This window comes from Syngnathus acus, chromosome 12 (genome assembly GCF_901709675.1).
Source record: "Syngnathus acus chromosome 12, fSynAcu1.2, whole genome shotgun sequence".
NCBI lineage: Eukaryota > Metazoa > Chordata > Actinopteri > Syngnathiformes > Syngnathidae > Syngnathus > Syngnathus acus.
The window spans coordinates 3,850,194-3,873,983 of NC_051097.1; the positions used below are offsets into that span (position 1 = coordinate 3,850,194).

At 39.4% G+C, this 23,790-nt stretch overlaps 3 protein-coding genes across 5 annotated transcripts in view; 2 read left to right on the top strand and 1 right to left on the bottom strand.

Annotated features, from left to right (window-relative positions):
* LOC119131662 (lymphocyte antigen 75-like) overlaps positions 1 to 23,790 on the bottom strand; it is a 1,013,224-nt gene that overhangs the window by 277,225 nt on the left and 712,209 nt on the right. The gene's annotated exons all lie outside the window — the stretch shown is intronic.
* Positions 1 to 23,790, top strand: part of LOC119131727 (C-type mannose receptor 2-like) — a 399,366-nt gene that overhangs the window by 112,022 nt on the left and 263,554 nt on the right. The window lies entirely within an intron of this gene.
* LOC119131750 (ephrin-A5b-like) overlaps positions 20,035 to 23,790 on the top strand; it is a 53,327-nt gene continuing 49,571 nt past the window's right edge. Inside the window, exon 1 of the mRNA XM_037266451.1 lies at positions 20,035 to 20,710. Coding sequence (XP_037122346.1) covers positions 20,592 to 20,710 — 119 coding nt within the window. The 5' untranslated portion in view covers positions 20,035 to 20,591. The remainder of the gene's footprint in view (positions 20,711 to 23,790) is intronic.

Genomic DNA, 23,790 nt, shown 5'->3' on the forward strand with positions numbered 1-23,790 from the left:
CGCGTGCCCCGTAAGGGGGCCGGCGTTGTGACGGGAGGTGGCGCAAACTACATGCAAACCGCGTGCTGAGCGATCAAAACCATTTCATCTGCAAAAGTTGAACGCTGTATAAAGCCTACGTTTGAGTCTGACAGAAGATGAAATCAGAGTAAACCCACTGCTGCTAAAACAAAAACATGTCTCAATAATTCTGTACAAGCAGGGACAAATATTTAACTGAGTCACCTTGTTGAAAATGAAAGTTGGCTCAAAAGTACGTAAGTTTTGGGTGACTTGGGTGACCATCAGCAGCTGCATGTGCGATGATGTGATGAGCCCTGACCCTTCGGACTCAGATGCCGCGAATCAGACCACCTCATTGCACATCTCTCTCTGTCTCCCTCTCTCTCTCTCTCTTTCTCACTCTCTCGCTCCCTCTCGTCGTTGTTGTGCCCCAGCTGGGAGTGGAGCCACCCAGACACAGCTCACTGAAGCAAGGAGCAAACTAGCACCTGCTCCTGGTCTGGCTGAAAGTATCGCAAGCACGCACACAAATTTCCTGCTCTCATGAAACGACCTTCAACCATCTTTTTCTTTCATCCTCTCTTTTACTTTCATCTTCATGCTGATGATTGCCCGAGAGTTTAATCCTCACGACAGCAAAATATTAGCAATACTATTCCCAGTTCTATATTTTTATAGGTTCAAAAATGTGGCTCCTTGGGAAATAACTGTATGTATACTAAGAACACGCTGAAGTAGGGGATTATATATTTGGAGTCAAATTATGCCCTTCGGTATGTACTGCATCAGGGGTGTTCTTTACCTTTTGCCACTTCAACAAAATAACACAGCTGTGAGTCGATCGAGTTTTGTGTGATAGGTATACTTAATGGCATTGACATTTATTTTATGACTTCCTTTCATGACTAAATTGGATATATAAATGTCACTCAGGGCACATTTCTTAAAGACATTAAATCTGGCAGCAAAGTTATGCTCAAGAGTGAGTAGTAGGTCACCTTAGCTTGTGTGTTCTCAAGATTTTTCAGACAGAAAACTGGTCAGCTTTATTTTTAATGCGTCAACATCAGTATTCCACATTTGCCTTGAATTTTGCAAATCGAGTTGCTACTCAGCTATCAGCTATTGTCCTCCTGTCCGTCCTCATTTTCTGAACAAATATGCTTTGTGACTCCAGTTCTTCCTATTTATCAGAGTGTAGGACTAAGGTAAGCTTTATACCATGATATTTAGTGTTTGTTAAGTTATTCTGAGAGGGATTCCTAAAGCACTCCAAATCTCAGGTAATAAAATACATTAAAATCAGTTTTGTCATATGTCGAAGTTTACACCGTCCACTGATGCCATCCCGTAAAATTGATTGAGTGGAGATTAAACTGGAGCCAACAACCATGGTGTCACTACATCTGCTAGTTCTTCCCTGTGTGGTTTTTGCTCATTAAGGACCAGATTGTCTGGCCATGTTATAGTCTTAGGTAGTGATGCAAGGAATAGGCTGAGGTGGTCCTACTGGGCACCCCTATTGTGCATAGTTCTTGTAAACCTCATGCATTAAAACCACAATCCAAGACCAACAGCAGTGAACCCTGCATGAAAATAAAAAAACACTTGTAGCTGCAAATACGTTTGGCATTAAAATGTTTATTTCTCATTTAAACAGGAACTCGTTGGGCAAAACACACCAACCGCTACGTTTACAAAATTCCTTTAATCCAATCAGATAAAATAAATTAATCACAAAATGTCAGAGCTGTCCATCATTACAGAAGTAAACAAGAAAATGTCTCAACTGTCAATCAATACAGAATATTATATGATGAAACACTCTAGTATTGTGTTGTTTTTAACAAGTTAACAATATGTATTAAACAAATAATATAGTTATAAAAATAATCAAATAGACCACGACATTTTGTTTTAGAAGCGCTTGTGGTTTAGCATACGTGTGACTACTAGAAAGCATTTCAGGCCTAACCTTGTTTAATGAATGAATGATCAAGTGTCTTAAAATTGCTCTGTCACATTTTACCCTGGTTCCTTCACCCCTGGCTATGAGGAGATTAGACGAGGATCATATCCTGCCATGGATAATAATAATAGTCACCTGAATTAATTCTGCTCTTTTTCTTATTTGATCTGACAGTGACTGAAGGGTAGAGCGAAGCGAGACGCGCAATTAGTCAGCACTAATCATATTCGTCTAGGTGTCAAACTCAAGGCCCGGGGGCCAGATACGGCCTGCCACATCATTTTAAGAGGCCCGTGAAGACAAATTGTGCATCAAATTTGTGTGTCATTACTCGAATTGCAAACTGTCTTTACTTTTAATAATATCGTTTTTTTTAATATTTGACCAGTTTTTACTCGTTTGATTTGAAAATGAGTTATTTGTCAGTTTGTTTTGTAGCTTTTACTGTATATAATACGAGGTGCTCATACATTTATTTGGGTTGACAGTCACAATGGCCCTTCGAAAGAAGCTACGACTACAATGCGGCCCGGGAAAAAAATTTGTTTGACACCCCTGGTCTATACTGTCGGCAAAATCTTATTTTCTTTGTCTCGTTTTCTTGCTTTAAAATCATGTTCGTCACATTCTCCCATTGAAAAACAAATCTAGGAAAAACACAATAATCAGTCATATGTTAACGGCATGACTAACTTTGTTGTTCAAATTATATTTTTTTCCCCACATGTTCACTTCTCTCAGGTCGCGGCCTTCAGTCGTTTCATAGGTTAGTTATTGTCCCAAGCTCAACACTGGTAGTTTTTTTTCTATAATGATGGAATAGTGATAAAAACAAGCTCCATGGTGGAGGTGACGAACTTATAACACTTATGGACTGGGTTGTTGTTTTTTTGGGTCAGTGTTGTGTGTGCCTTCACCTCTGTGTACCTGCTCTCCCAAGTGCGTGCTTCGGAAAGAATCAACAGAAAGGAGTAAGTGTGCTTAATGCAACCATCTGGTGCACAGCATCACGTCCTGGGCCGTGCTCCACCACTTGGAAAGCCACTTGAAAACATATGGCCTTTTTATGGACCTCTGCAGGGCAGTCTGCTGTAAGTCTGAGACCTGATCTTTCGGATGTCACTTGTGATGAAAATTGGCTTGCGTTGTACGAATGTCTTACTTTTCTGACAACGTAGAGTTCATAAGGAAAAGTGAATTCTAATACCGTATTTTCCGACCTATAATGCGCACCTAAAAATCTCCAATTTTCTCAAAAGCCGACAGAACGCCTTATAATCAAGTGCGCTTTATATATGGACCAATATTGAGCCACTATAGCAGGCGTGTCCAAAGTCCGGCCCGCGGGCCAAATGTATATATCTTATATATGGACAAAGTTTTAAAATGGGCCATTCATTGAAGGTGCGCCTTATAACCCGGTGCGCCTTATATATGGACAAAGTTTTAAAATGGGCCATTCATTGAAGGTGCGCCTTATAATCCGGTGCGCCTTATAGTGCGGAAAATACGGTAAACGTCTTTCCACACACATTAACCCATGTTGCTCACAAAAAAACATAGCTGCCCCCTTAATAGAGCATAACAGTTTTGTATGTTTACTTTTTAATATGACAGTCGGCGTCTAATTGATCGAGAGGGTCTCTGAAGATAGAAGTTCTTTAAAGTCTGTCGAATGGGAATGACGAGTATTTTCCCTTGTGTTGAGACAGTGGTGACCTATGATATTTATCATGTCAAGTTTCCGGATACAAAGCTGTCGAACTATTTAACCAGTTCAAACTGGGTTTACAAGACCCAGGAAAAGGTTCCAACATGGCACAATAATGGCTTTATTCGTTTGAACGGCATGTGTTGCAACATTTTAATGCGCAAGCACTGAATGATCTGACAAGCTGATTTCTCTGAGGAGAGATGAGAGGCAGTTTGTTTGCCCAGTAGGATTAACTGCAGCCCACTCTGGTTTTCGGCCTTCATTTTGTGATGTGACAGACCCAATCCAGCTGTCAGTTTCAATCTGGGTGTGGAGTGATGATGCAACAAGGATAACTATTGATGATTCAGTAATCAAGCTGGTATTCCATTGTGGCATTACTCCAGTTTCTTTCATTGATAAGTACATTTGTTAGCTGTCTATTAAGGAATCTTTGTGCACTATGCACAATATATCTCATTTAAAAAAAAAAAACTATTTGCATTATTTCCGCTAGGGAATCCTCGATTCTTACCTAATAATACCTTTTTGCAGGGAATTGGTCATTCTAATGTGGTTTCTTCCCATCCAAGGTCATTTTTAGACCTGTTGATAAGGTCTATTCATTCTCCATTCTTAAATTATTTAATAAGGGTTTAGTGGATAATACGGGGTTTTGGTGGATTTAAGTCATGGTTGCACCGGCAGTTGCCAGTAATAACAGGCTGACTGGGTTTCTCTGAGTTTAGTGAGTTTTGATTGCACGGGCTCCTGGGATGGTGAAGAATTCGAATAAAAAAAGGCAAGGGACACTTGCAATGAAAAGGTTAATATAAAATAAGGGGCCATGGAGAAGTAATGCAATTCAAGGTCACGTCCGGTTCTGGTAGGTAGAGACTGATTTGTCCTTGAGTCAAGGTTGCGTAACATTGCCAGCTATCACTTGCAAATTTCCCCACTGTGGGATAAATAAAGTTCTATCATCATCATCATCATCATTTATCATTACTTTAGTTTTTATCCAGTATGTGTATATTGAATGTAATGTGGCATGATCAGACATGTCGCATTTTTGCTTAAGGTAAATACATTTAATTTATTTAAGAGTAATTCAAAGACTTTTTCCTCATCCATTCTTTTTCTTTTATGTTCTGTGGGTTGTATTGGAGAATAGTTTAAAATGTGACTAGAATACAAATCTGGTTTTACAGCATCCTGAAGCAGATTGTGATCAAACATTTCACTTTAACTAGAAAGTAATTACATATTTATATTTTAAACCATAATAACAATAGAAACTGCTAAACCCAGCACAGGAAGTAAATGGTGAGTAATGCATTGCTATCAGCATCATATTTAATATTAACATGACCATTCAAAGTAATTGTAACTGAAAAGTAACTGATTTAAACACCAATAATTTAGTTTTGTTTTGTTCAGGAATTAGCTATTTTTTATTTAAAGTTCAACCACATGAATATTAACAATATTTAATTTACTTGACAACATCCAGTGGCTTTTATATTATCTTATTTTCTGCAGCCACTGCACGCACACACAATCACAATGCTTAATACAGTTCACAAGTTCAACAATAAAGAGCAATATAAAACAATAATGATAATAACACACACACGCATACACGGACACGCACGGACACACACACACACACACGTAAGTTGATGAGAAGGAATGATAAACAATTAAAGGTTTAAGGATATATCAGTGCAGAGAGTGTCAACAAAAATACGGGTATTTTTGTAAGCTTCTCATCAGAACACTATGATCCTATTTTTTTTTCATAACAAAAGCCCAACAAAATCCTCGCAAAATATAATCAAACAGCATCTGGTGCGTACATGACGTGTCACAGGGTTGAATGATTCTGCCGGTTGCATTTGCAAAAATCATTAGCGGTAATATTTCCTTGCAGTGCTGAGGCGTTAGTAAGCGCTTTTGAATATTAGTAGTGAGTATGCACAAGCATGCTCTCTATCAGTCCTTGAACACTCCATTGTCTTCCGTCACACCACCAGCTGAGACGCACATCCGCTGCCAGGATTAATTCCCTGTTTTATTAGGCTCTCAGTATTTGTGTGTGTTGTGTGTGTCTTTGTTTATCATTAGGACTTCTTCGTTCCAGTTGACATCTTTGTTGTTGGGCCCAGAGGGGGATCGCAAGATATTTTTGTGTGTATTTGAAGACTGATATGATCATACTGTGTCCTTATCTCTTATTTTACCATATACCATACTTTTCAACCCCCCCCCATCTCATGCAAATGCCAGCCCTTTTTTTGCCCCTCATTCTGCTGATCCATTGGCGAGTCAAACTTCCATTAGATTGACAATCAGTGGACTGGATCGTTTGACTCGTCTCCTTTTCTGCCTTGCTCAGTGACAAGTGCTGGCGATCGTGTGCTGACTGACAGATTTGAATGTGAAAAACAAATAAGTGCCCTTATCTTAAAAAGAAGAAATCATTTCAATTCACAGAGGCAATCATTCATTGCATGGACATATACTTTACCATGACATCAAGTGTGATTTATGATAATCTAATGCTGCTTATAACTCTTATCACGCATTTATCAACACTCTCAGTAGTTCTGTTCACCTTGTTTACTATCAATGACTTATTGAACTATATTTGCCCCACATATTTAAGATTCACTTGTATCATTGCTGGACACATTATTTAATCACCAGGCCACTAAAATGCATGTCAATGAATGTGTCACTGTGGCATTAGACATCCACAAACCGTGACAACTTATCTGGACATTTTAATTATATTATTATCATAAGCTAATGCTGTTAACATTGTTAGCTCATGCTAATCTGTGCCAACACTGCAGCGGTGTTTATCATTTGGATATAACATAAGCTTCAGCTTTATCTGTGGAACTTCATCAAGCCTCACTGTTAAGCTACTGAGTCACTGACTGTTGGTTGTTTGGTTACGGGTGCATGTCCATATAGATTAGGGGCGTCAAACTAATTTTTTTCGCCGGCCGCATTGTCGTCATAGCTTCTTTCGGAGGGCCATTATGACTGTCAACCCAAATAAATGTATGAGCACCTCATATTCTATACAGTAAAAGCTACAAAACAAACTGACAAATAACTTGTTTTCAAATCAGACGAGTAAAAACTGGTCAAACATTTAAAAAAATATATATTAAAAGCGAAGACAATTTGCTATTCTAGTAATGACACACGAATTTGATGCACAATTTGTCTTCGCGGGCCACATAAAATGATGTGGCGGGCCGTATCTGGCCCCCGGGCCTTGACTTTGACACCTGTGATATAGATGAAACATGTACTCAGTTGTGCAATTTCATAATGGGTGGGACCTGAGACCCAACATTTTTTTGTAATAAAATATCAAGCAATAAAAAGCCTGTCGGCAAAACACTCGCAGTTGTCTGCAGTTATTCTATGAGTCGAACAGTTGAAACATGAATCAATTCCAAAGTTTATTTGGGAGAACCTTATGTCCTGCTGCTTGCTTACATTAGGTAACTTCATCCTTGTATTTACATTCTCCATTCTTTTCAGATCAGTGAATTTCTGCTTGGTCTTGATTCTTTGCAGCTTCCGCATTTACACCCATAGACCAAATCAGGACATAATGTAGAAAACCTCAACCTTTCCCCCAAACATCAGAAACTTCCAAATCAACCCTCCCTCTTATTTGTCATTTTTAAGTACCATTCATGGTGTGACTTTCTCCAAAATATTGCCGTTGCAAAAGTCAACACAACTTATTCGCTCCGCTAGCCAGCCGTCATCATCCACACATTTTTTTTCTTCCTTCTGTGATCTCTTATAAGAAAGGATGACTTGGCATTCCATGCTGCATTCTACATTTGAAGTTTAGGAGAGATGATTTGCTGTCAAGACTCAGTATGGTCAGTATGGTTACAACTGATGTATTTGCAGGAAAAAAGAAAACGTGTGTGTGTGGGGGTGGGGGGGGGAGTCATCCTCTTTAAAGCTCTCAGCTTATGCGTAAGGTCGTGTCCCTCTCCTCTGCTCTAAACAGAGCTGAGTGTTAAGGTTGAGTAAACTAATAGACTCTTTTGAAATGAGGTTGAGCCCCAGCTTTAGGTTCAATCACCAGGATATAACATGTAACCAGTGTACTCTCATGGAGCTAACGAGAGGCAGGCCACGACCCTTCACCCCCATATTCAAAAGGTCGCCACGCTCATGAGAAATTAAGAGCTATTAAGAGAAAAGTTCCTGCTAATGAGGACCCCTGTTTGGAGGTCTGCGGTGAGCGCAGCCAGAGGAATGCGGGCTCCTCGTGTGTACCAGAGGGAAGTTAGCCCAGCTTTGCTCTCATGACGTGAAATAAGGTGACAGTGCATTACATCTGTACAATTTCACAGGCCTAGAGAGGAAGGGAATACATGAGGTATAATTTGGGCATTAAATTAATTAACTACCTTTTAGAATTGTAAAATTCTTATTTATTTTCATTTGCACCTTCAATTTTTTAAACAGTCTCTCGTCTATAAATACCCCCGTTGATAGACCTGCACACTGACATCTTAGACAATAGTTGGATTTTAAAATTTCTATTTACAATGGCAATAAATCTTCAGTTTGACTGTTTTGTGCACTTTTGATTTTGTAGTATATTGCAATGAGGTATCAAAGTGCTGACTCAGATCCCGGGATGGAATTTCAGTCAGGTTCTCCTGTTTGAAATCTGCTCATTGCCCTCGTGCTTGTCCTCAGAAGGGAACGTGAACGGTTGTCAGATTTACTGGTTGCATTGAAGCAACTTGTAAATAAAACTTTTTATTGTACAAGATACCACCATTTAGAGGCAGTCTAGAGCCCTGAGCGGTATAGAAAATAAAAATTCCCATCAAATTCAAATGTGCAAGGATACCATATGTTCAGACCAAACCACATATAAAGTTAAAAAAAAATTCTGGCACACTGTATGGCTCTTATGTGTCTGTTTTATGTATTTGTGTGTGTGTATGTTGTCAATGCAACAGTGGAACGCGTTCCAAGCATGTGTGGTTCTGATTTAATTCTCTCCATATGAGGGTGGCCACTGTTTTGTCTTGTTGATGGGAACTAACGAGATTCCATGTGTTCCACCATGAGTACTTGACTCCAAATTGTTATTTTGTGATATAACAAGCCTCATGTAGCGATTGTGTTAGTTATGTACAGACATCGAGTGATATTGACTTTAAGTCTTGTTTTTATTTTCAAACACACTCACATAGAAAGGTGGTACAATGATAGAACAGCACATGGCTGTAGGATCAGGTGCATAATGCTGATATTTTATATCCTTGGATAGTCTGACACTGTTTACATGAAAACACATTAGACTCACTCAAAATAGAACTAAACTACACCTAAGTGGCTGGTGCAGGGTTGGCAGATGGTTTCATGTCTAACATATTTCATTCATACATATATGTATATATATATATATACTAAACGTAACCTGTAAATTAAAATCTGGTGCAGATTTTTTTTGGTATTTAATTGAAGTGATGTTTTCCCAAATCTAGGAATTAATGTGGATTATTGTGAGTGAAATGTATCAATGTAGAGTAGCAAATTTTGCACACATTAATTGTTGTCTGTTAAAATATTTGTATGAACAAATCAAAGTCCCAAGAAAATGAAAGTCAACGACATCGCTTGGGTTCAACCTTGGAGTTAGTTTATGGCCCGTTGGATTAATTAACAACATCTTGTTCCTATTCAAAGCTAACGGACAGTTGTGATTTATGCTCTTGGTCACTTCAGGTCTATTCAATGATGGCAGTATAGGGCATAAAGGCTCTCATCCTTCAAGCACTAGACGAGTCAATATTTACACTCTCCATTGTTTTGTTTTGTCCATTTCTTAGAAAAGAGGGCAATATTTCTTAAGTTATTATTTTAACCATTCTGGGGTCAAGGCAGCCTAGACCTTTGAATGCCCTTTTTTCAAGGGAATATGTTAGAACAACAAATTAAAACTTAATATGATTTGATTTTTGTGATTGTTAAATAAGCCTTTATAATATCAAATTTCACATCAATAAAATACAAAAATTTTAATAATAGCACCATTTGTATGAGAGCCAGAATGAGACTTTATATTACATATTTGTTGAAATGAGCTTGAGCCTTGGTTATCAGTTATATGCAAATTTTCATAAATAATTCTTACAGTACTTATAGAGTATATGAAAAACTATATAGGACATTAGAAATAAAATGCAATTTGACAGCTCGCTGTACAACATCTGCTGCATTTGCCTCATAATGGATAGTTGGACATTTGAATAAACAGTTAAGGGTGTGACTTGTGTGCAGGGGAGGTCAGACATGCTGATTTATGGCCAGTGTGATAAATCACCTCCTATTTCTGGGAGGAGGCCACCATTGGATCCTCCAGTCTGAGGAACATCTGTGGATTCAGCTGTGGCCTCTATGACCTGCAGGCAAGGCTGCCTTGTTGAATACTCTTCCTCTTTCTTGTCATTCATCTCCTACCTATCCCTCTTTGCCATCTATCTGTTGCTGTTCAATCTCATATTCCTTAAGTTGTCATTGTCTTCTATTTCTCTCTCCTTGAGATTTTTTTCCTCTTTCTCAAATTTCACCTAAACTCTTTCTTTTTTTTTTTTTGCTCTTTGGCTCTCAGGCTCCCTATCTTATTACAGCGCTTAACCTTATCTTGATGGTCATTCTTTTTCGTATTATTCCCGTTTTTTCTACCCTTTGCCTCATCTTCTTAACCGCTCACATCCATTCCATCATTCTAGCTAACATTGTAAAATACTAGAGTAAAATGTTCTTCATGTAGTTCAAGTTGGATATAAATAAAGCTGTAAAATAAATAAATAAATAAAGAAAGAGAGAAATAAAGAAACAAAATAAACAAATAAATAAATAGATAAATAAATATTTGTTTCCCCATGCACTGAGAAATGTACTTTAAAAAAAAAAAAAATTTAAATCGAAAATTTTCAATGTTTCATCGTACATGTTAAGTGTATGGTCCTGTGCGACCCCCCAGTAGCACTGAAATTATAAAATCACAATAAAAATCACATTAATTTGTTTCACAAAGTCCAAATGTGATTTTATAAACGATTCAAGTTAGATTTTTAAGGTTTAGATGTCAGCATGACTCATGCCACTTGCAGCGAAACAGTCAAAACCCTACCCTAACCCTATTGTAGGTACAGTTTTTTTTTTTAAAGGCTTATTGCTCATTATCCACATTTCTTCATGATCAATATTACAGCCACAATAATTATTCTTCGAAACTATCCAGTCACTGTGTCATGTTTATTTATCTGGTACATTCACGTGTGTCAGTAGGTACATGCGTGTTTCTAATGTGGAGCCAAGGGCAGAGACCGCCTCCTAGGTATGTTTGTGTGTCACCAGACCCTGTCATTGGATTACAGGTCACACTAATCTAATCATCCAGCCGTGAGCTCAGTGAGAAGGCATTTATGAAATGGACTGCAACTGAGGTGAACACAGACCTCGGCCTGTCACCGCGTTACCGTTTCCTCAATGACAAGCTGTGTCTGGCCCGACTCTGATAGCCAGCAGCCACATCCCAGACTGATTGCAAAGAAGGAGAGATCTTCGCTTCAGTTCCGACACCTTGCAGACACCTGTTAGATTGGTGTCTATAAACAAGTTGTGTCTGTCCGTTCCCTCAGTAAAAAAACATCCAGGTCTATTTGACACCTGAAGGCTGTCCAAATGTGATGGAGGACAAAAATGTCTCAGAGATGAAGCAGTTATCAGTGTGGCATAAAGGACTGGATGGTGTAAATGACTCCTTGCCTCCCCTCCTTGAAATCATTAGGACATGAACTGTTGTTACCTTTGGATGAACCAGGCTGTTCCATGCAGTTTATCATTTTTACCATTTTGTAAAACAGACTGGCTGAAGGCATATTTTCACAGGCTCAATCGCCTGAACGGCTTGAAGTAAAAGATCAATACTTTTCATTCTTTGCACCGAGATAATATTGAGTGGTTGAATCATCTTCTGGAATGGGCACAGAAAGACATTTTGTGCCACAATAAGAAGCTTACTGTTTTAATCATCGTTCTTTGCTCGTTATCTGCTTGTCATATTTGCACAAGGAAAATTAAGGAACTATGAAAACACAGAAAAAAAAAACTCACTAGCTATGTTGACATGTATATAGATCTTATTCCAAATGGACAATATTTGAAATCCATTGCTGGCCATTTTCAAAGTTAAGGCTTATGTATTCACAAGCAAATTCAAAAACTAAATATGTTGAACAAAATGGTGTATATTAAAACATAAATTCATGTGATTTACTGTGTAGACAAGTGGTGGGAAGGGTTGATTTTTTTAACTATTGCATTTTTTAACTAAAGCACTGTAAAGTGGCAGTGACCACATTCATAGACACAAATCTTTTCATCTTAAATCTGCCACTCATTCTGCCTGAGCCTCGTTTTTCCACACACTTCTCATAAAACACGCCAAAAAAAAAGAACCCTTAAAGCAAAGAAACAAAGTGATGATAATGTTAAGTAGTTTATCCATTATACTAAAATATCACCGCCAAACCAATTTGTATTACTAAAGTGTCTCTTGACATGACACATAGAAAATAAAAGGCAAATGTGGAGATGACCCCATGTTTGGCTCCAAGGAGCAAACAAACATATGGTGCCATGGCTGGTGAGCTAAGCAGAGCATTTAACAGCTTGAGAGCCACATACCCCCTGTGGGTCAATAGAAAGCGAAAAAGGAGTGAACCAGATTGGTATGCTCTAAATGCGGAAAGACAACTATCTTGATGTATCTCCTCAATGAAAGGTTCTAAATGTGTACTTTGCATGAAAAAGAGGTTTGACATTGTCTTGTGCCTCTAATGTGACTTGATCTCACGTTATGATTTGAATTTGGAGAATTCATTTGAATAATGGTATAACCTAAATGTATGGCAGCAATAGACCATAAGGAAGGAAGGGAGGAAAGGATGCGGCAATCCGTGCGTGACTGGAACATTGTTGCCGTGCTTGCCTGGTGTGGCAACACACAAGGTAAGTAGGTACCCTCATTACCGTATTTACCGCACTATAAGGCGCACCTAAAAACCTCAAATTTTCTCAAAAGCTGACAGTGCGCTTTATCATCCGGTGCACCTTATATATGGACCAATATGGATTCGTGAATGAGGACTAATTTATCAAAGTAACCTTTACGTATTTATTTTGTGTGTTGTGTGATATTAACATTGGAGCAACGTTGAGTTATTGAGATATTGTTATTGTTTTCACTATTTTGAGTGTTACTATATTGTGATTGCATTAACGTTTGAGCAACGGTGAGTTATTTATTCTATGCGCTTTATAATCCGGTGCGCCTTATAGATGGACAAAGTTTTAAAATGGGCCATTCATTGAAGGTGCGCCTTATAATCCGGTGCGTTTTATTGTGCGGAAAATACGGTAAATGAGCTGGTGATAACCACAGGCGACATACACAGTAGCCGTGGACTTCAACTGCTGTATCCATCCCCCCATCTGATTGTTAATCTGTCCCACCATATCTGCGTTAAAAACAGAATACAAATGAATTATAAGAATAACTTCAATGAACTGATTTCTTGGATTGTTCATAGGGTTCGATGTCAGCTGTTCTCGTATTTATGAATGAAACATGACGACATCTGGGATGTGTTTGTATGAATCTTGATCGCCATAACCACGTTGAATCAGGCATGTGACTATTTAGACCTAGTTGGAGCAGGTGTAACTCAAGACTGACTTTTCTTCTACCAAACTGTCATTCCGCCAGGTGTATCTACAAGGACACATACTTGCTATGCCAGAATGCTCAGCGTGGCACAGAGCGGGCTGCCAAATTGGCAAACACGTGCCGGCACAAAAATCAGAATACATCTGCATACACCGTCTAGGAAAATACCGTCAAGCCCTGAATTTTGTCTTGCATACCTACATGTGTGTGATATGAACTACAGTGTGTGTCCTGGGTGCAACACAAAATATACAATCCGAGTTTGAATTTCCTTATTGATTACACCAATACATATATTTAAAAATATAATAAAGCTAATACTTCTCATATACATAGCAAATTTCAGATTTTATAGGAAGAGTATCAAAGCCATGGACATTTTTCAACAATTTATTTGACTTACTATATCAGGAAAAAAATGAATCCCGGAGTCTTGGCTGTGCTGCACTGCTGGGCTGGCAAAGACAACTGTGATCCATCATTACTAACCACAGCTAATGCCCATCAGTTAAATCTCACACTTCACTGCAGGGTGTCTGCTAATTAGGAGAAGCACAGATATGCCATTTTGGTGGTGTACTAAGGCAGTGATTTCCATCCAGAGTGTGCGCTGGTGTGCTGTGTGGAATTATCCCTTTTTTCTTAATTTGATTAGATGCAGCGAAAAAGGGACAGGTTTAAATACGATCTTGTATCAAAGCAACACTACCGGCTTCTCTAGGCCTGAGATCATCAAGATGGACGGCGGCAAAGTGCACCTGTGATCTGACTAGTCCATTATTCTATTTTTTAACTGTTGTGGATCACACACTTCAAACAGCTCAAAGATTCTCAAACTCATTTGCACATTTGTCAATCATGATTGTTGGTTACTTTAAATTGTGTGATCATCTACATAATTGTCTTTGTAGCATAATTACTGCACTACAGGGCAATTCATTTTGCCCTTGACTCCCCGCATCATTTGCATAGCTATCATTGTCCGATACTAATGGTATCCTTAAATCACTTAATGACTTTCCGGAACTATGTATTACGTCCTAAATGTTAGTTGTTATTGAATCTAATGAATATGTTTGAAAAATCTGACATCTAGCCTCTGTACTGTACTTCAAAAAAAAAAATTCTACTTTTATTGTTGGTGTATTTCATTGTATTGTTACATTTGATATTAATGGTCTCTCTCTCGTGGTCATACTAGTAATTTATTTTAATCCAGCATTAAAATCCACCAATTTAATTCGTTATATTTTCACTCAGACCTTCCCAGAGGCGGATCAGGTATCCATTGGAAACACGGCCAGACTGACCTGACACGGCCGTGTCCCACAAGGCTTGGGAGCATGTCACGTTGAGATCTTGATTTGCCAGTCATATGAGCTGATGAGTCTATCCATCTTTAGGTTTTAATCTATAGCATATTACATTTCTCAAAGTGACCAAAGGTCCATCTTGACATACCTCAGCTACAAGATGAACGAAGAGAATGCCAACTTTAAAAATGTTCTAAATGTATACTGTACTTACCAAATGGACCAGAGCTTTTCTCGTCAAAATTATTACCAAAAAAAAGTATTTTAAAAGCAATCAGCTTTGAGGATCCTGAATACTATTTTGTGATTGAAGCCAAGCACTTTCATTGAAAAGGTAATAACAGCCAATCAGAGGCAATCTGAGCATTGAATGTTCACCACAATGGTTGAATCATCAAGGCTGAGGTCACCCACAGCTGTGACTTTAGGTCAGCCCGGTTTAGTTCTGCAAGAATTTTCGGGTACACAGATCCTTTATTAGGAGGTTGAGACTGCAGGATTTTTTTATTTTTTTTTTTTACATCTCACGCTTTGGTGATTGGAAGTAGACTATATTTTAGACCAGCTATCAGCAGGTCTATTTTATGGCGCAGGTGGTGTAATATGATTTGGAGAATTCTGCATTCCGTTGAGTGATGAGTGTTGGATGTCATAATTCATTCCTAAATGTGACAGCATTGTCTATACTATTAAACGTTTCTATTTTATTTTTTTAATTCCTCCCATAAGCACAATTAGACTACACTCCACACTACATTTGCTCTGAGCATGAAACCGGGGCCTCAAATGTCAATGTGAGGTTGTTATACAAGTTGATATTTACATTATATGCAGGATATGTGAATGAATGAACAAATTAATGCATGAATGAATGCATGGATGGATGAATGGATGAATACCAAGTTGATGAGCCAGTAACAAGAGCCAGAAAACATATTGTACATACCAATGATCAGAATACACAAACCTGGTGGAAACACCACCCGCTGAACAACTACGGAGTTAGCATTCCACTGTCAGCAGCACTCAGTGGTAATGGCTGTAAGCACGGCAATCTCCATGGGTCATGGACATTTTTAAGCTACAAGCAGACCCACATTGCTATGAAAACATGGATGAAGCTAAGAATGGGTCATGTGAGGTGTGTGTGTTTTCCTGTCGATGCGAATTTACGCACACTCTATGGCTTTTGTGTGGATGTGTGAGTTTGTGTGTTTGTGTTTGCAGGAGGTCATATATACAAAAAGAGTTCAACCAGGTGCCACACACAGGCCCACAAGTGCAGATTGTACAAAAATATCTCAGACCTCCCACGTCTTTCTGCGTTTCACTCATCCTGCCATCCTTCATTCTGACTCCCCCCAACTCACTCTTCCTCATTAATCTGTATCTATCACGTAAATGTTTTTATTTTGCTTATATCACCATCTTCTGAGCAGAGCGTCATTTGAAACCAGCTGAGAAGTTTCACCCTGCAGCTTTTGACATGAGTTGAAGAAGAGCGATGGAGGGATAAACTAATCCCATGTGAGCGAGATACACATTTACTTTTCCATGAGGAGTTGGCAATAGCATCATTGGAAAATAGGAAACTCGATCCAGAGAAGAAAGTATAAGGAAGTCAAAAGGGCTCAAAGTAAAACAGACAGAAAAGGAAATGCATGACTCATCAGACTGTAGCAGACATGCAGCGCAATATGTAGAAAACTTTGATTTGTTTCTCCCTGGAAACCTTTTAAAACATTCCAGTCAACAAAAAGTCAACTGATCTTCATTTCAGGCTGGTTACCAACACAGATGTCGCTGTGGAAGGCAGCAATATTTTATTATTAGTTCTCACTCTATTTGCAGTATCCTCCCAAGGTCACATTCCTAGTTAATATACCGACTCAAATGTTTATGCCTGTGAAGTGCGAGTGAGAATAGCAGAGGGGTTCTTCGTATGTTTTTGTGCTGATTTATTTTTAACTCCAAATACAAGATGTACATGACTTTGTTCTGTCCATCGCACACAAGCCAGTTTGAGTTTACTGTAGGTGTCAAGTGGACTGAAGCATGAATGGAATGGCATACTGTAAGTGTGTCTTTCAACTTTAAACTGAATACACATGTAGTAGAATCATATCAATGTTTCTAAACATTCTATCCAAAAGTAATAACATCGCTGAAACATAAAATAAAATAAAAGACCATTGGACTGGTATAGAATTTTTAAAAACAAATGTGAGGTGAAAGTCCCAAACATTATCTTTGTACAGAAATAATTTCATATGCAATGCAACAAAAGCAATTTAACATTCAAACTACTTTAAAGTGTGAAACTACATAATCATTGTTGATGATACTTTCAAATATAATCTTCCAATTGATATAACAACGCGTAAACTTCACACTTTCAGTCGGCATACTCAATGAATGAAAAAAAAAATCCAGTCGCTTGACTTAATATTTTTAAAATATCTTTCGTGTTTTATTTACATTTGGAAATGTAATTACTCTGATCCAAATCCTTTTCTATACATTGAAAGGTATAATTGGTTGCCAGTTTGATCAAGCAAGTGGTTTGTCAAAATCAATAGAAGGCGACATATGACGAGACAAGGGATTTCCCTTATTTGCATGTAGCTTTGATGTATTTTACAGTTTCCGATTATCTCAGAGTTCCACAATTCCTCAGTAATTTTTTCTTGCCTCATGGCTTCCCTCTCTGCTACAAATCAAGTCATGTGCTTCATCTGGAGATCTACTTGGGTGACGCCCCGATCATAAGGCCATGAGAAACATTGGCATGTGCTGCCGTGGTTTATGCTGGCAGACCCACTGACCCTAATTTATAACGACTCTATTGTCTTGGGGAACACAGACGTGTATCAGGCATAAATGAAGTAGGACAGCCACTTAAGCAAGGGAGATGAGGTGATTATTGCTCATGCAATAGTCTGCCATATCCAGCCAGATGATTCGCACACAACACACGCTCCCACACAAAAGATTCACGCATGCAAACTCATCAAGTCTCAGGGCCGCACGATTGTGTGTACTCAATTTATGCATTTACGTGACACGCGCTCATCTGCAAGCACACGCACACTGGCTGACACCCAAACAAACACGATGTGGAGTGTAATTTACTGTAAACAGATCCCACAGAGATGATCATGGTGGCTTTCAGGCCATTTACGCATTTTTTTTTCTTTGGGATTTAAATTATTCCAGCCTACTTAGGGTCAGATGTGTATTTATGTGAGAAGAGCCATTCATAAAAATATTTATCCTAATATTTATCCTCTTTATGGGTATCATAGTTTCTTCTGAGAATACTTTGACTTTGGTGTGTGTGAGAATTTTAGAGGTTGGTATCATTGATGTTGGATAAGTAGACCTGGCTCACAATCCTTCTGAGTGTTAACAAAGCAAAGATGTGTAACAATTTATAGTAATTGTTTCTTCATAGATGGGGTAGAAAAGCCAGTCAAATTCCCAACATTTAATGGGCATAAATATGATTCATCACTTTGCAGCTTGGTGATAACGAAGCTCATGACCATTGGCTAAACAACAAACTGCTTCTGCAAATATGTCTTTTTTTTATTGTCACAGTCCTCAACCCACACTGGCCTAAACCAAATTTCCCCAACACAAATCACGGATGAGCCCCCACGTGTAACAAGCCTGGGTTGACGGCAAATCACAACAAATAAACTGTGGGGAAAACAACTCAAAGGGCTCAGGCCAATTAAAATGGTTTATTTAACAAATACTAAGAATAGTTCAATACAAGGTATGCAAGTGTGAGTATGAATCGGTGGTGTATGCAGTGCATGAATGCAAATGACTGGGTGGATGTGAAGGTGTTGCATTGTGTAAATCAAAGAGAACTGGAACGCAAGACAAACTGAAGACAAAGCCAAAAGTGTTACCTGTTGAGGAGAAAGCAGAGAAATTAAATGAGTACAGCACAAACAATTTAACAACACAGGTGCCAACACTCAGGTGGCCCCACCCCTGCCTGTTGTGGGAAACCTCCCACAACAGACAGGGGAGGGCCGTGACACCATAATCTATTTTGGTTTATGCAGTCAGTCATCCCATCATTTCTGAATGCAATGACACTGGAGGTCAACTAGATGGATATGTGATTTATTAAGGGTCACCAATATTACGTTGAATGAATCATCTCTTTGGGAGAGAAGTTGGCTCCTTTGACAAGCAGCTGTCAGTGGCACTGTTGAGGATTATATTAACCATCAAACTAATTGGAATCCATCCATTTTTTTACACACAGTTTAGACTTCAATTAAATTGGGCATTTTGTCAGTAAATATCAATTCAATAAAATTTGTTGTATTTCACAATTTAATGTATTTTACAAAACATCATTTATCATTATATTCAGCAAAGGTTGAATGAAATTTGAGAATCCATTCCAGTGAGGAAAGTGAATTTATGCACAGGGCAACTTGTGGATTCTTGTACGTGATGCTGTTTCCATGGTCACCACTGCGTGGCGCAGTGAGTCGCGGAGCAAAATAAATGCGCTGCAGTCAAATTTCATACATATAAAAGCTATATGTTGCATGCAGCGAAGCCAAAAAGATAAACCCTCAATGGGATAAACAATAAATATATGAACATTTTCTGAAGTGCTTGGGATTGAAAACAAAACTGCACATACTGTATGTAACATAAAAAAGTTCTTTTGGGGGATTGTTGAACCTTTTAAAAGATGCACCTGTGAAAAAGAGAAACGTAAGTAAATAGACAGAGGAGCTTTGAAAACAAAAACAGAACTTTACCTTCTTGTTGTGCAAAGAGGATCAGGCTGTCAAAAGAGGCTCGTTGTGGCTCCAGGTTTACGAGATGATCCGTCAGGGAATCTGAGATGCACCCCCGCGTAGAAGGGATGTTGTTCTTGTAAGTGAGACCACCGTCATTCAAATATAAACGTGCACGCTGCAAAAAAAATCGCCAGGGATGCTTAATAACATTCATGTACAGCTTGATGGATTTTCTGTACATTAAATCATTTAAAATCGCATTATTTTCATTTGGAAATCTTCCAATTCAATTTGGAGAGCCTAACTGAGGAACCATTGGTCACAACCATTGAGATGTGGACACTTTTTGCAGCAGGCTTCGGCTGGCTGGTACGACAGCGAGAAGGGAGAGGGAGTGCGTGAGAGAAGGGGGTGGGAGAGAAGTGAAGGTGGGAGGGGGGGCTGGTCCGGGGGAGCATGGCTGCAAGATCCAAAGCGCACACTTGGTCTACTTCCCTCTGGTTGCTTACACTGCTTCTCACCCGCTCTCGATCGTGCGACGCGGTCCGTGGACGTTACTGCGTGTTTGTGAACGATCGTGTTCACCAATTTGCATCCACGCGTTTAGACGCTCGCCGCTTTTTTGTATTGCTTTCGTCGGCTTCTTGGTGAGGAATATCGGCTCGAGATCCGCAGCTGAGAAGATTGCAGCGACAATGGCAGCATAAGGACTATATTTCCAGTCTTTATCAAGTGGAGCGCATTTATCGTGATTTTTTTTTTTGCTCACAGTTTTGCGCTCACAAGAGTGCCTCCTCTCAGGGACATTTGCAGCGCAAGTTGCACAAGTTTATGTCAACTGGATTTCCCCGGTGAAATTTGCTTTTTGTGCTTTTCCCGAAGAAAACAGAGCAAAGTACTGTTTTATAAGAGAGACTGAGATTTATGAACTAACTTTAGGTGTTAAACGGACTCGACTTGCAACAGCATCCATCAGAACATTTTAAATCATACAAACCAGGACTGTCGTCGGTTTGGCTTCATTGCAAATATGCCGCAGGTGGAAATGCTGTTTTTCCTCGTCCTCATCGTCGGGGTGTGCGCTCAGGACCCGGCTTCCAAAGTGGTATCCGACCGCTACGCTGTCTTCTGGAACCGCACCAACCCCAAGTAAGTGCTCGCCCATCGGCTTTCCTTGCACGTACAGAACCCAGTGAAGATGGAAGTTGCACATTTTGTTGAATCATAAGCAAACTAACTCGTAACAACACAAAACAATGCGGATATGCTGTCAATTGAACTTTTATTGACATTCGCATCATCATAAACTGGATGAAGGAGTTTTGAAATCACGATCTTGCCCCCCAACTCGTACGATGAATCGTATTTCCCAATCAACATTCTCCTTGAAAAGTGTGTATATTATTAACAACTGACTCGTAATACTTTGTTCACACTGCGCCTTTACGCACCATTACACATTTAATATTCTGCGTTGCGCCGCTTCTCATTTGAAAATCAAATACGCGCACTGTGCGTAAAACGTACCTAAGTAATCGGATAAGTTGGGTCTACTCTGATGTCACTGATTAGGCAAGTTTTTTGTATTTTTGCTTGATTTTTCTTTAGGGGTGTCTGTTAAAAGAAGGGCAAAGCAGCGCAGACAATTTTTTAAATTATATCTATCTATCTATCTATCTATCTATCTATCTATCTATCTATCTATCTATCTATCTATCTATCTATCTATCTATCTATCTATCTATCTATCTATCTATCTATCTATCTAGAGAAGAAAAAAGCTGTGTGTTTTTAACCAAGGAGCAAACGCAAAGAACTTGCTTATTACTCCATTCATTGACAGATACAAATGCAAACGTTGTGGTGAGATCCGAGGTTGTCGGTGGGCTGCTAAAAGGCAGATATTTGTTGCTGATAACAGCTTCTGGCTCTCGTCCCATCTCATGGCCTTCAAACTGTTCCCAAGTCTGGTTTCTTGGCTCCCACCTCCATACCGCCTTTACCCCCACCACCCGGCTCAAGCTGGGGCAGACAATAAAGGGGGCATACAGGGGTATTTTAGCAGCAGCCAAGACGCAGCATGATGTTGGGTCTTGTGAGAGATCCACACATGCTGAGGTCACACGCTTGGTCGTAACTAGGCGAGTTCCAGGTTAAGCAGCGCGAAGGGGACCCGTTGTCAGGGTCAAAACCGGGGCAGAACCGCCAGCTATGGAGGGGGCCCTAGCGACGGTTTTGGCACGGCACCCCGCCTGGGCTTTGTTTCGTTAGAAAAGCAGCTAAATAAATGAGTAACTCTAAGTGACTGTGTCCCTTTCTCATTCATGACTGTAATCTAAAGATGACGCGAACTGCATAATGTAGGCAAGGGGCATTCTAAAAACCCGGTTCCCGTCTGACCTTCAGTATTCCGTGCATACATGTGTTGCCCGTAACCCTGCTGCTTAATGTAACCACAACCACTGTTGGAACTCTGACGACCCGCTGTGTTTGAGTCCCAACTTCTAGATTTGTTTTTGTACCCCCTTCTTCTGCTATCTCTGTCACACATTTGTCCAACATGAGGAGAAACGGCATCCAAAGCAGCAGTCCATACTCAGCCATTCATGAAATTCCCAACAGGAGCTCTGGAATTGAAATAGGAAGTGAGTCGTGAAATATGGAAATCACTTTTTTTTTAGTTTACATTGTTTCAAAGAGGGCAATAAAGAAACCTCATTGTAATTTGGATTCATGCATTCGGGTTTGTCATGCTTTGATATGTGGGAAATCTCTTTCCCTCTGCTGATGCATGCTGCTGATAAGACTCAGACAGCAAGACTCAGCGGGCTGGAGGAGGGATTTACAACCCGAGGATGATTCAGCTTTGCCCAGTGTTTGAAAAGCTTCCACAATGACGGCGGAGCTCATAAAACTCAATGCTGTGCAGAACTCTCAGTGTCTGGGATTTTTCTTAGAAAGAAACTCATGAGAAATAAGCGATGCAACTATTTATGGTTTTTGATGCCAAATATCCCAAATATGACAAGAAAACGTGATTTAGAAGTGGAGCTGCCACTCAAGGGATGTCGTATGCACCGTATCCTGCGCTTCAACCGAAGTTGCTATGCAGATTTTGAAAATCTAGAGATGGTTCTTGTGCGGGAATTTAGGAATGTGGTACGACGAGAAAAGCTCTCGGATAAAAACGCACTTTTCGAACGATGAGTGTTGCTTACAGTTCATTATATGATGTTTTATGAGCAAATAAATATGCTGTTAGTACCCAAAGAGAAATGTTATATTTTATCTAAAATGTGTTATTTCATTATTTACATAATTTTGATTTGATTTTGTTGTTTGGATTTCTACGTCGTATAAACATGGTGTGTTTGTGCTACCTTCTGTCTACCTACTGTCACAAGCCAAGTTGCAGTTCAGGAAAAATGAATGAAAACAACATCAGAACGAATCCATCCATGCGTTAATGAAATTCGATTTTTTTGTATTCCGGCCGATGACATATTCCTTTGTCAATAAATATTATAGCCTAATTGACATTATTTTTTAAACATTTCTAAAACAAGGAGCTAGTTTTTGACAGATGATAAAAATCAGAAATCTTCATTAAAATCCATTCAACATATTTCATAAATGACAAGATAACTCATTTGTTACTCCCGTCTCTAACTATTTTGTAATCACGTCTTTGTAGATCACAACGTTGACCTGTCTTTGATATCTGACCTACAAAGCACGTTTTGCTCGCATTCATCCACCAGTCATTCGGTGTAAGTGCCAAACATTATATTAATGGCCCAGCAGAAAGTGGTACAAAGACATAAACATCTCAATCAAAGCAATGGAAATAAAAAGTGTTGCATTTTGCGGCCGGAACGTTCATGTAAGAAAAACGAGCCGCAGATGTTCCTTGTCGGCTTCGCCGTCTGTTTCGGTAACCAAACGATGGAAGAAATTGTTCGAGTTGGGTATTTACCGCTACTCTGACAAGGAGCTATTACCGAATTCCCCGCTCACCCGCTATTTAGCTGCTTCATTAAAACCCACTCGGGTCCATATGGTGTGCACGCAGGCGTTGATGTGGCCTAAGGTGTTTATTTGTTGCTGATAGGTGGGATCACCGGGAGAATTCGGGGCCGGGTTCCGTTCCTAATCTCTCAAGCTGTTTGTGTCTCCGACGCTATGGAAACTGATACCGGTCCTCATCAAAGAAGCTCATTGGGTGGGAC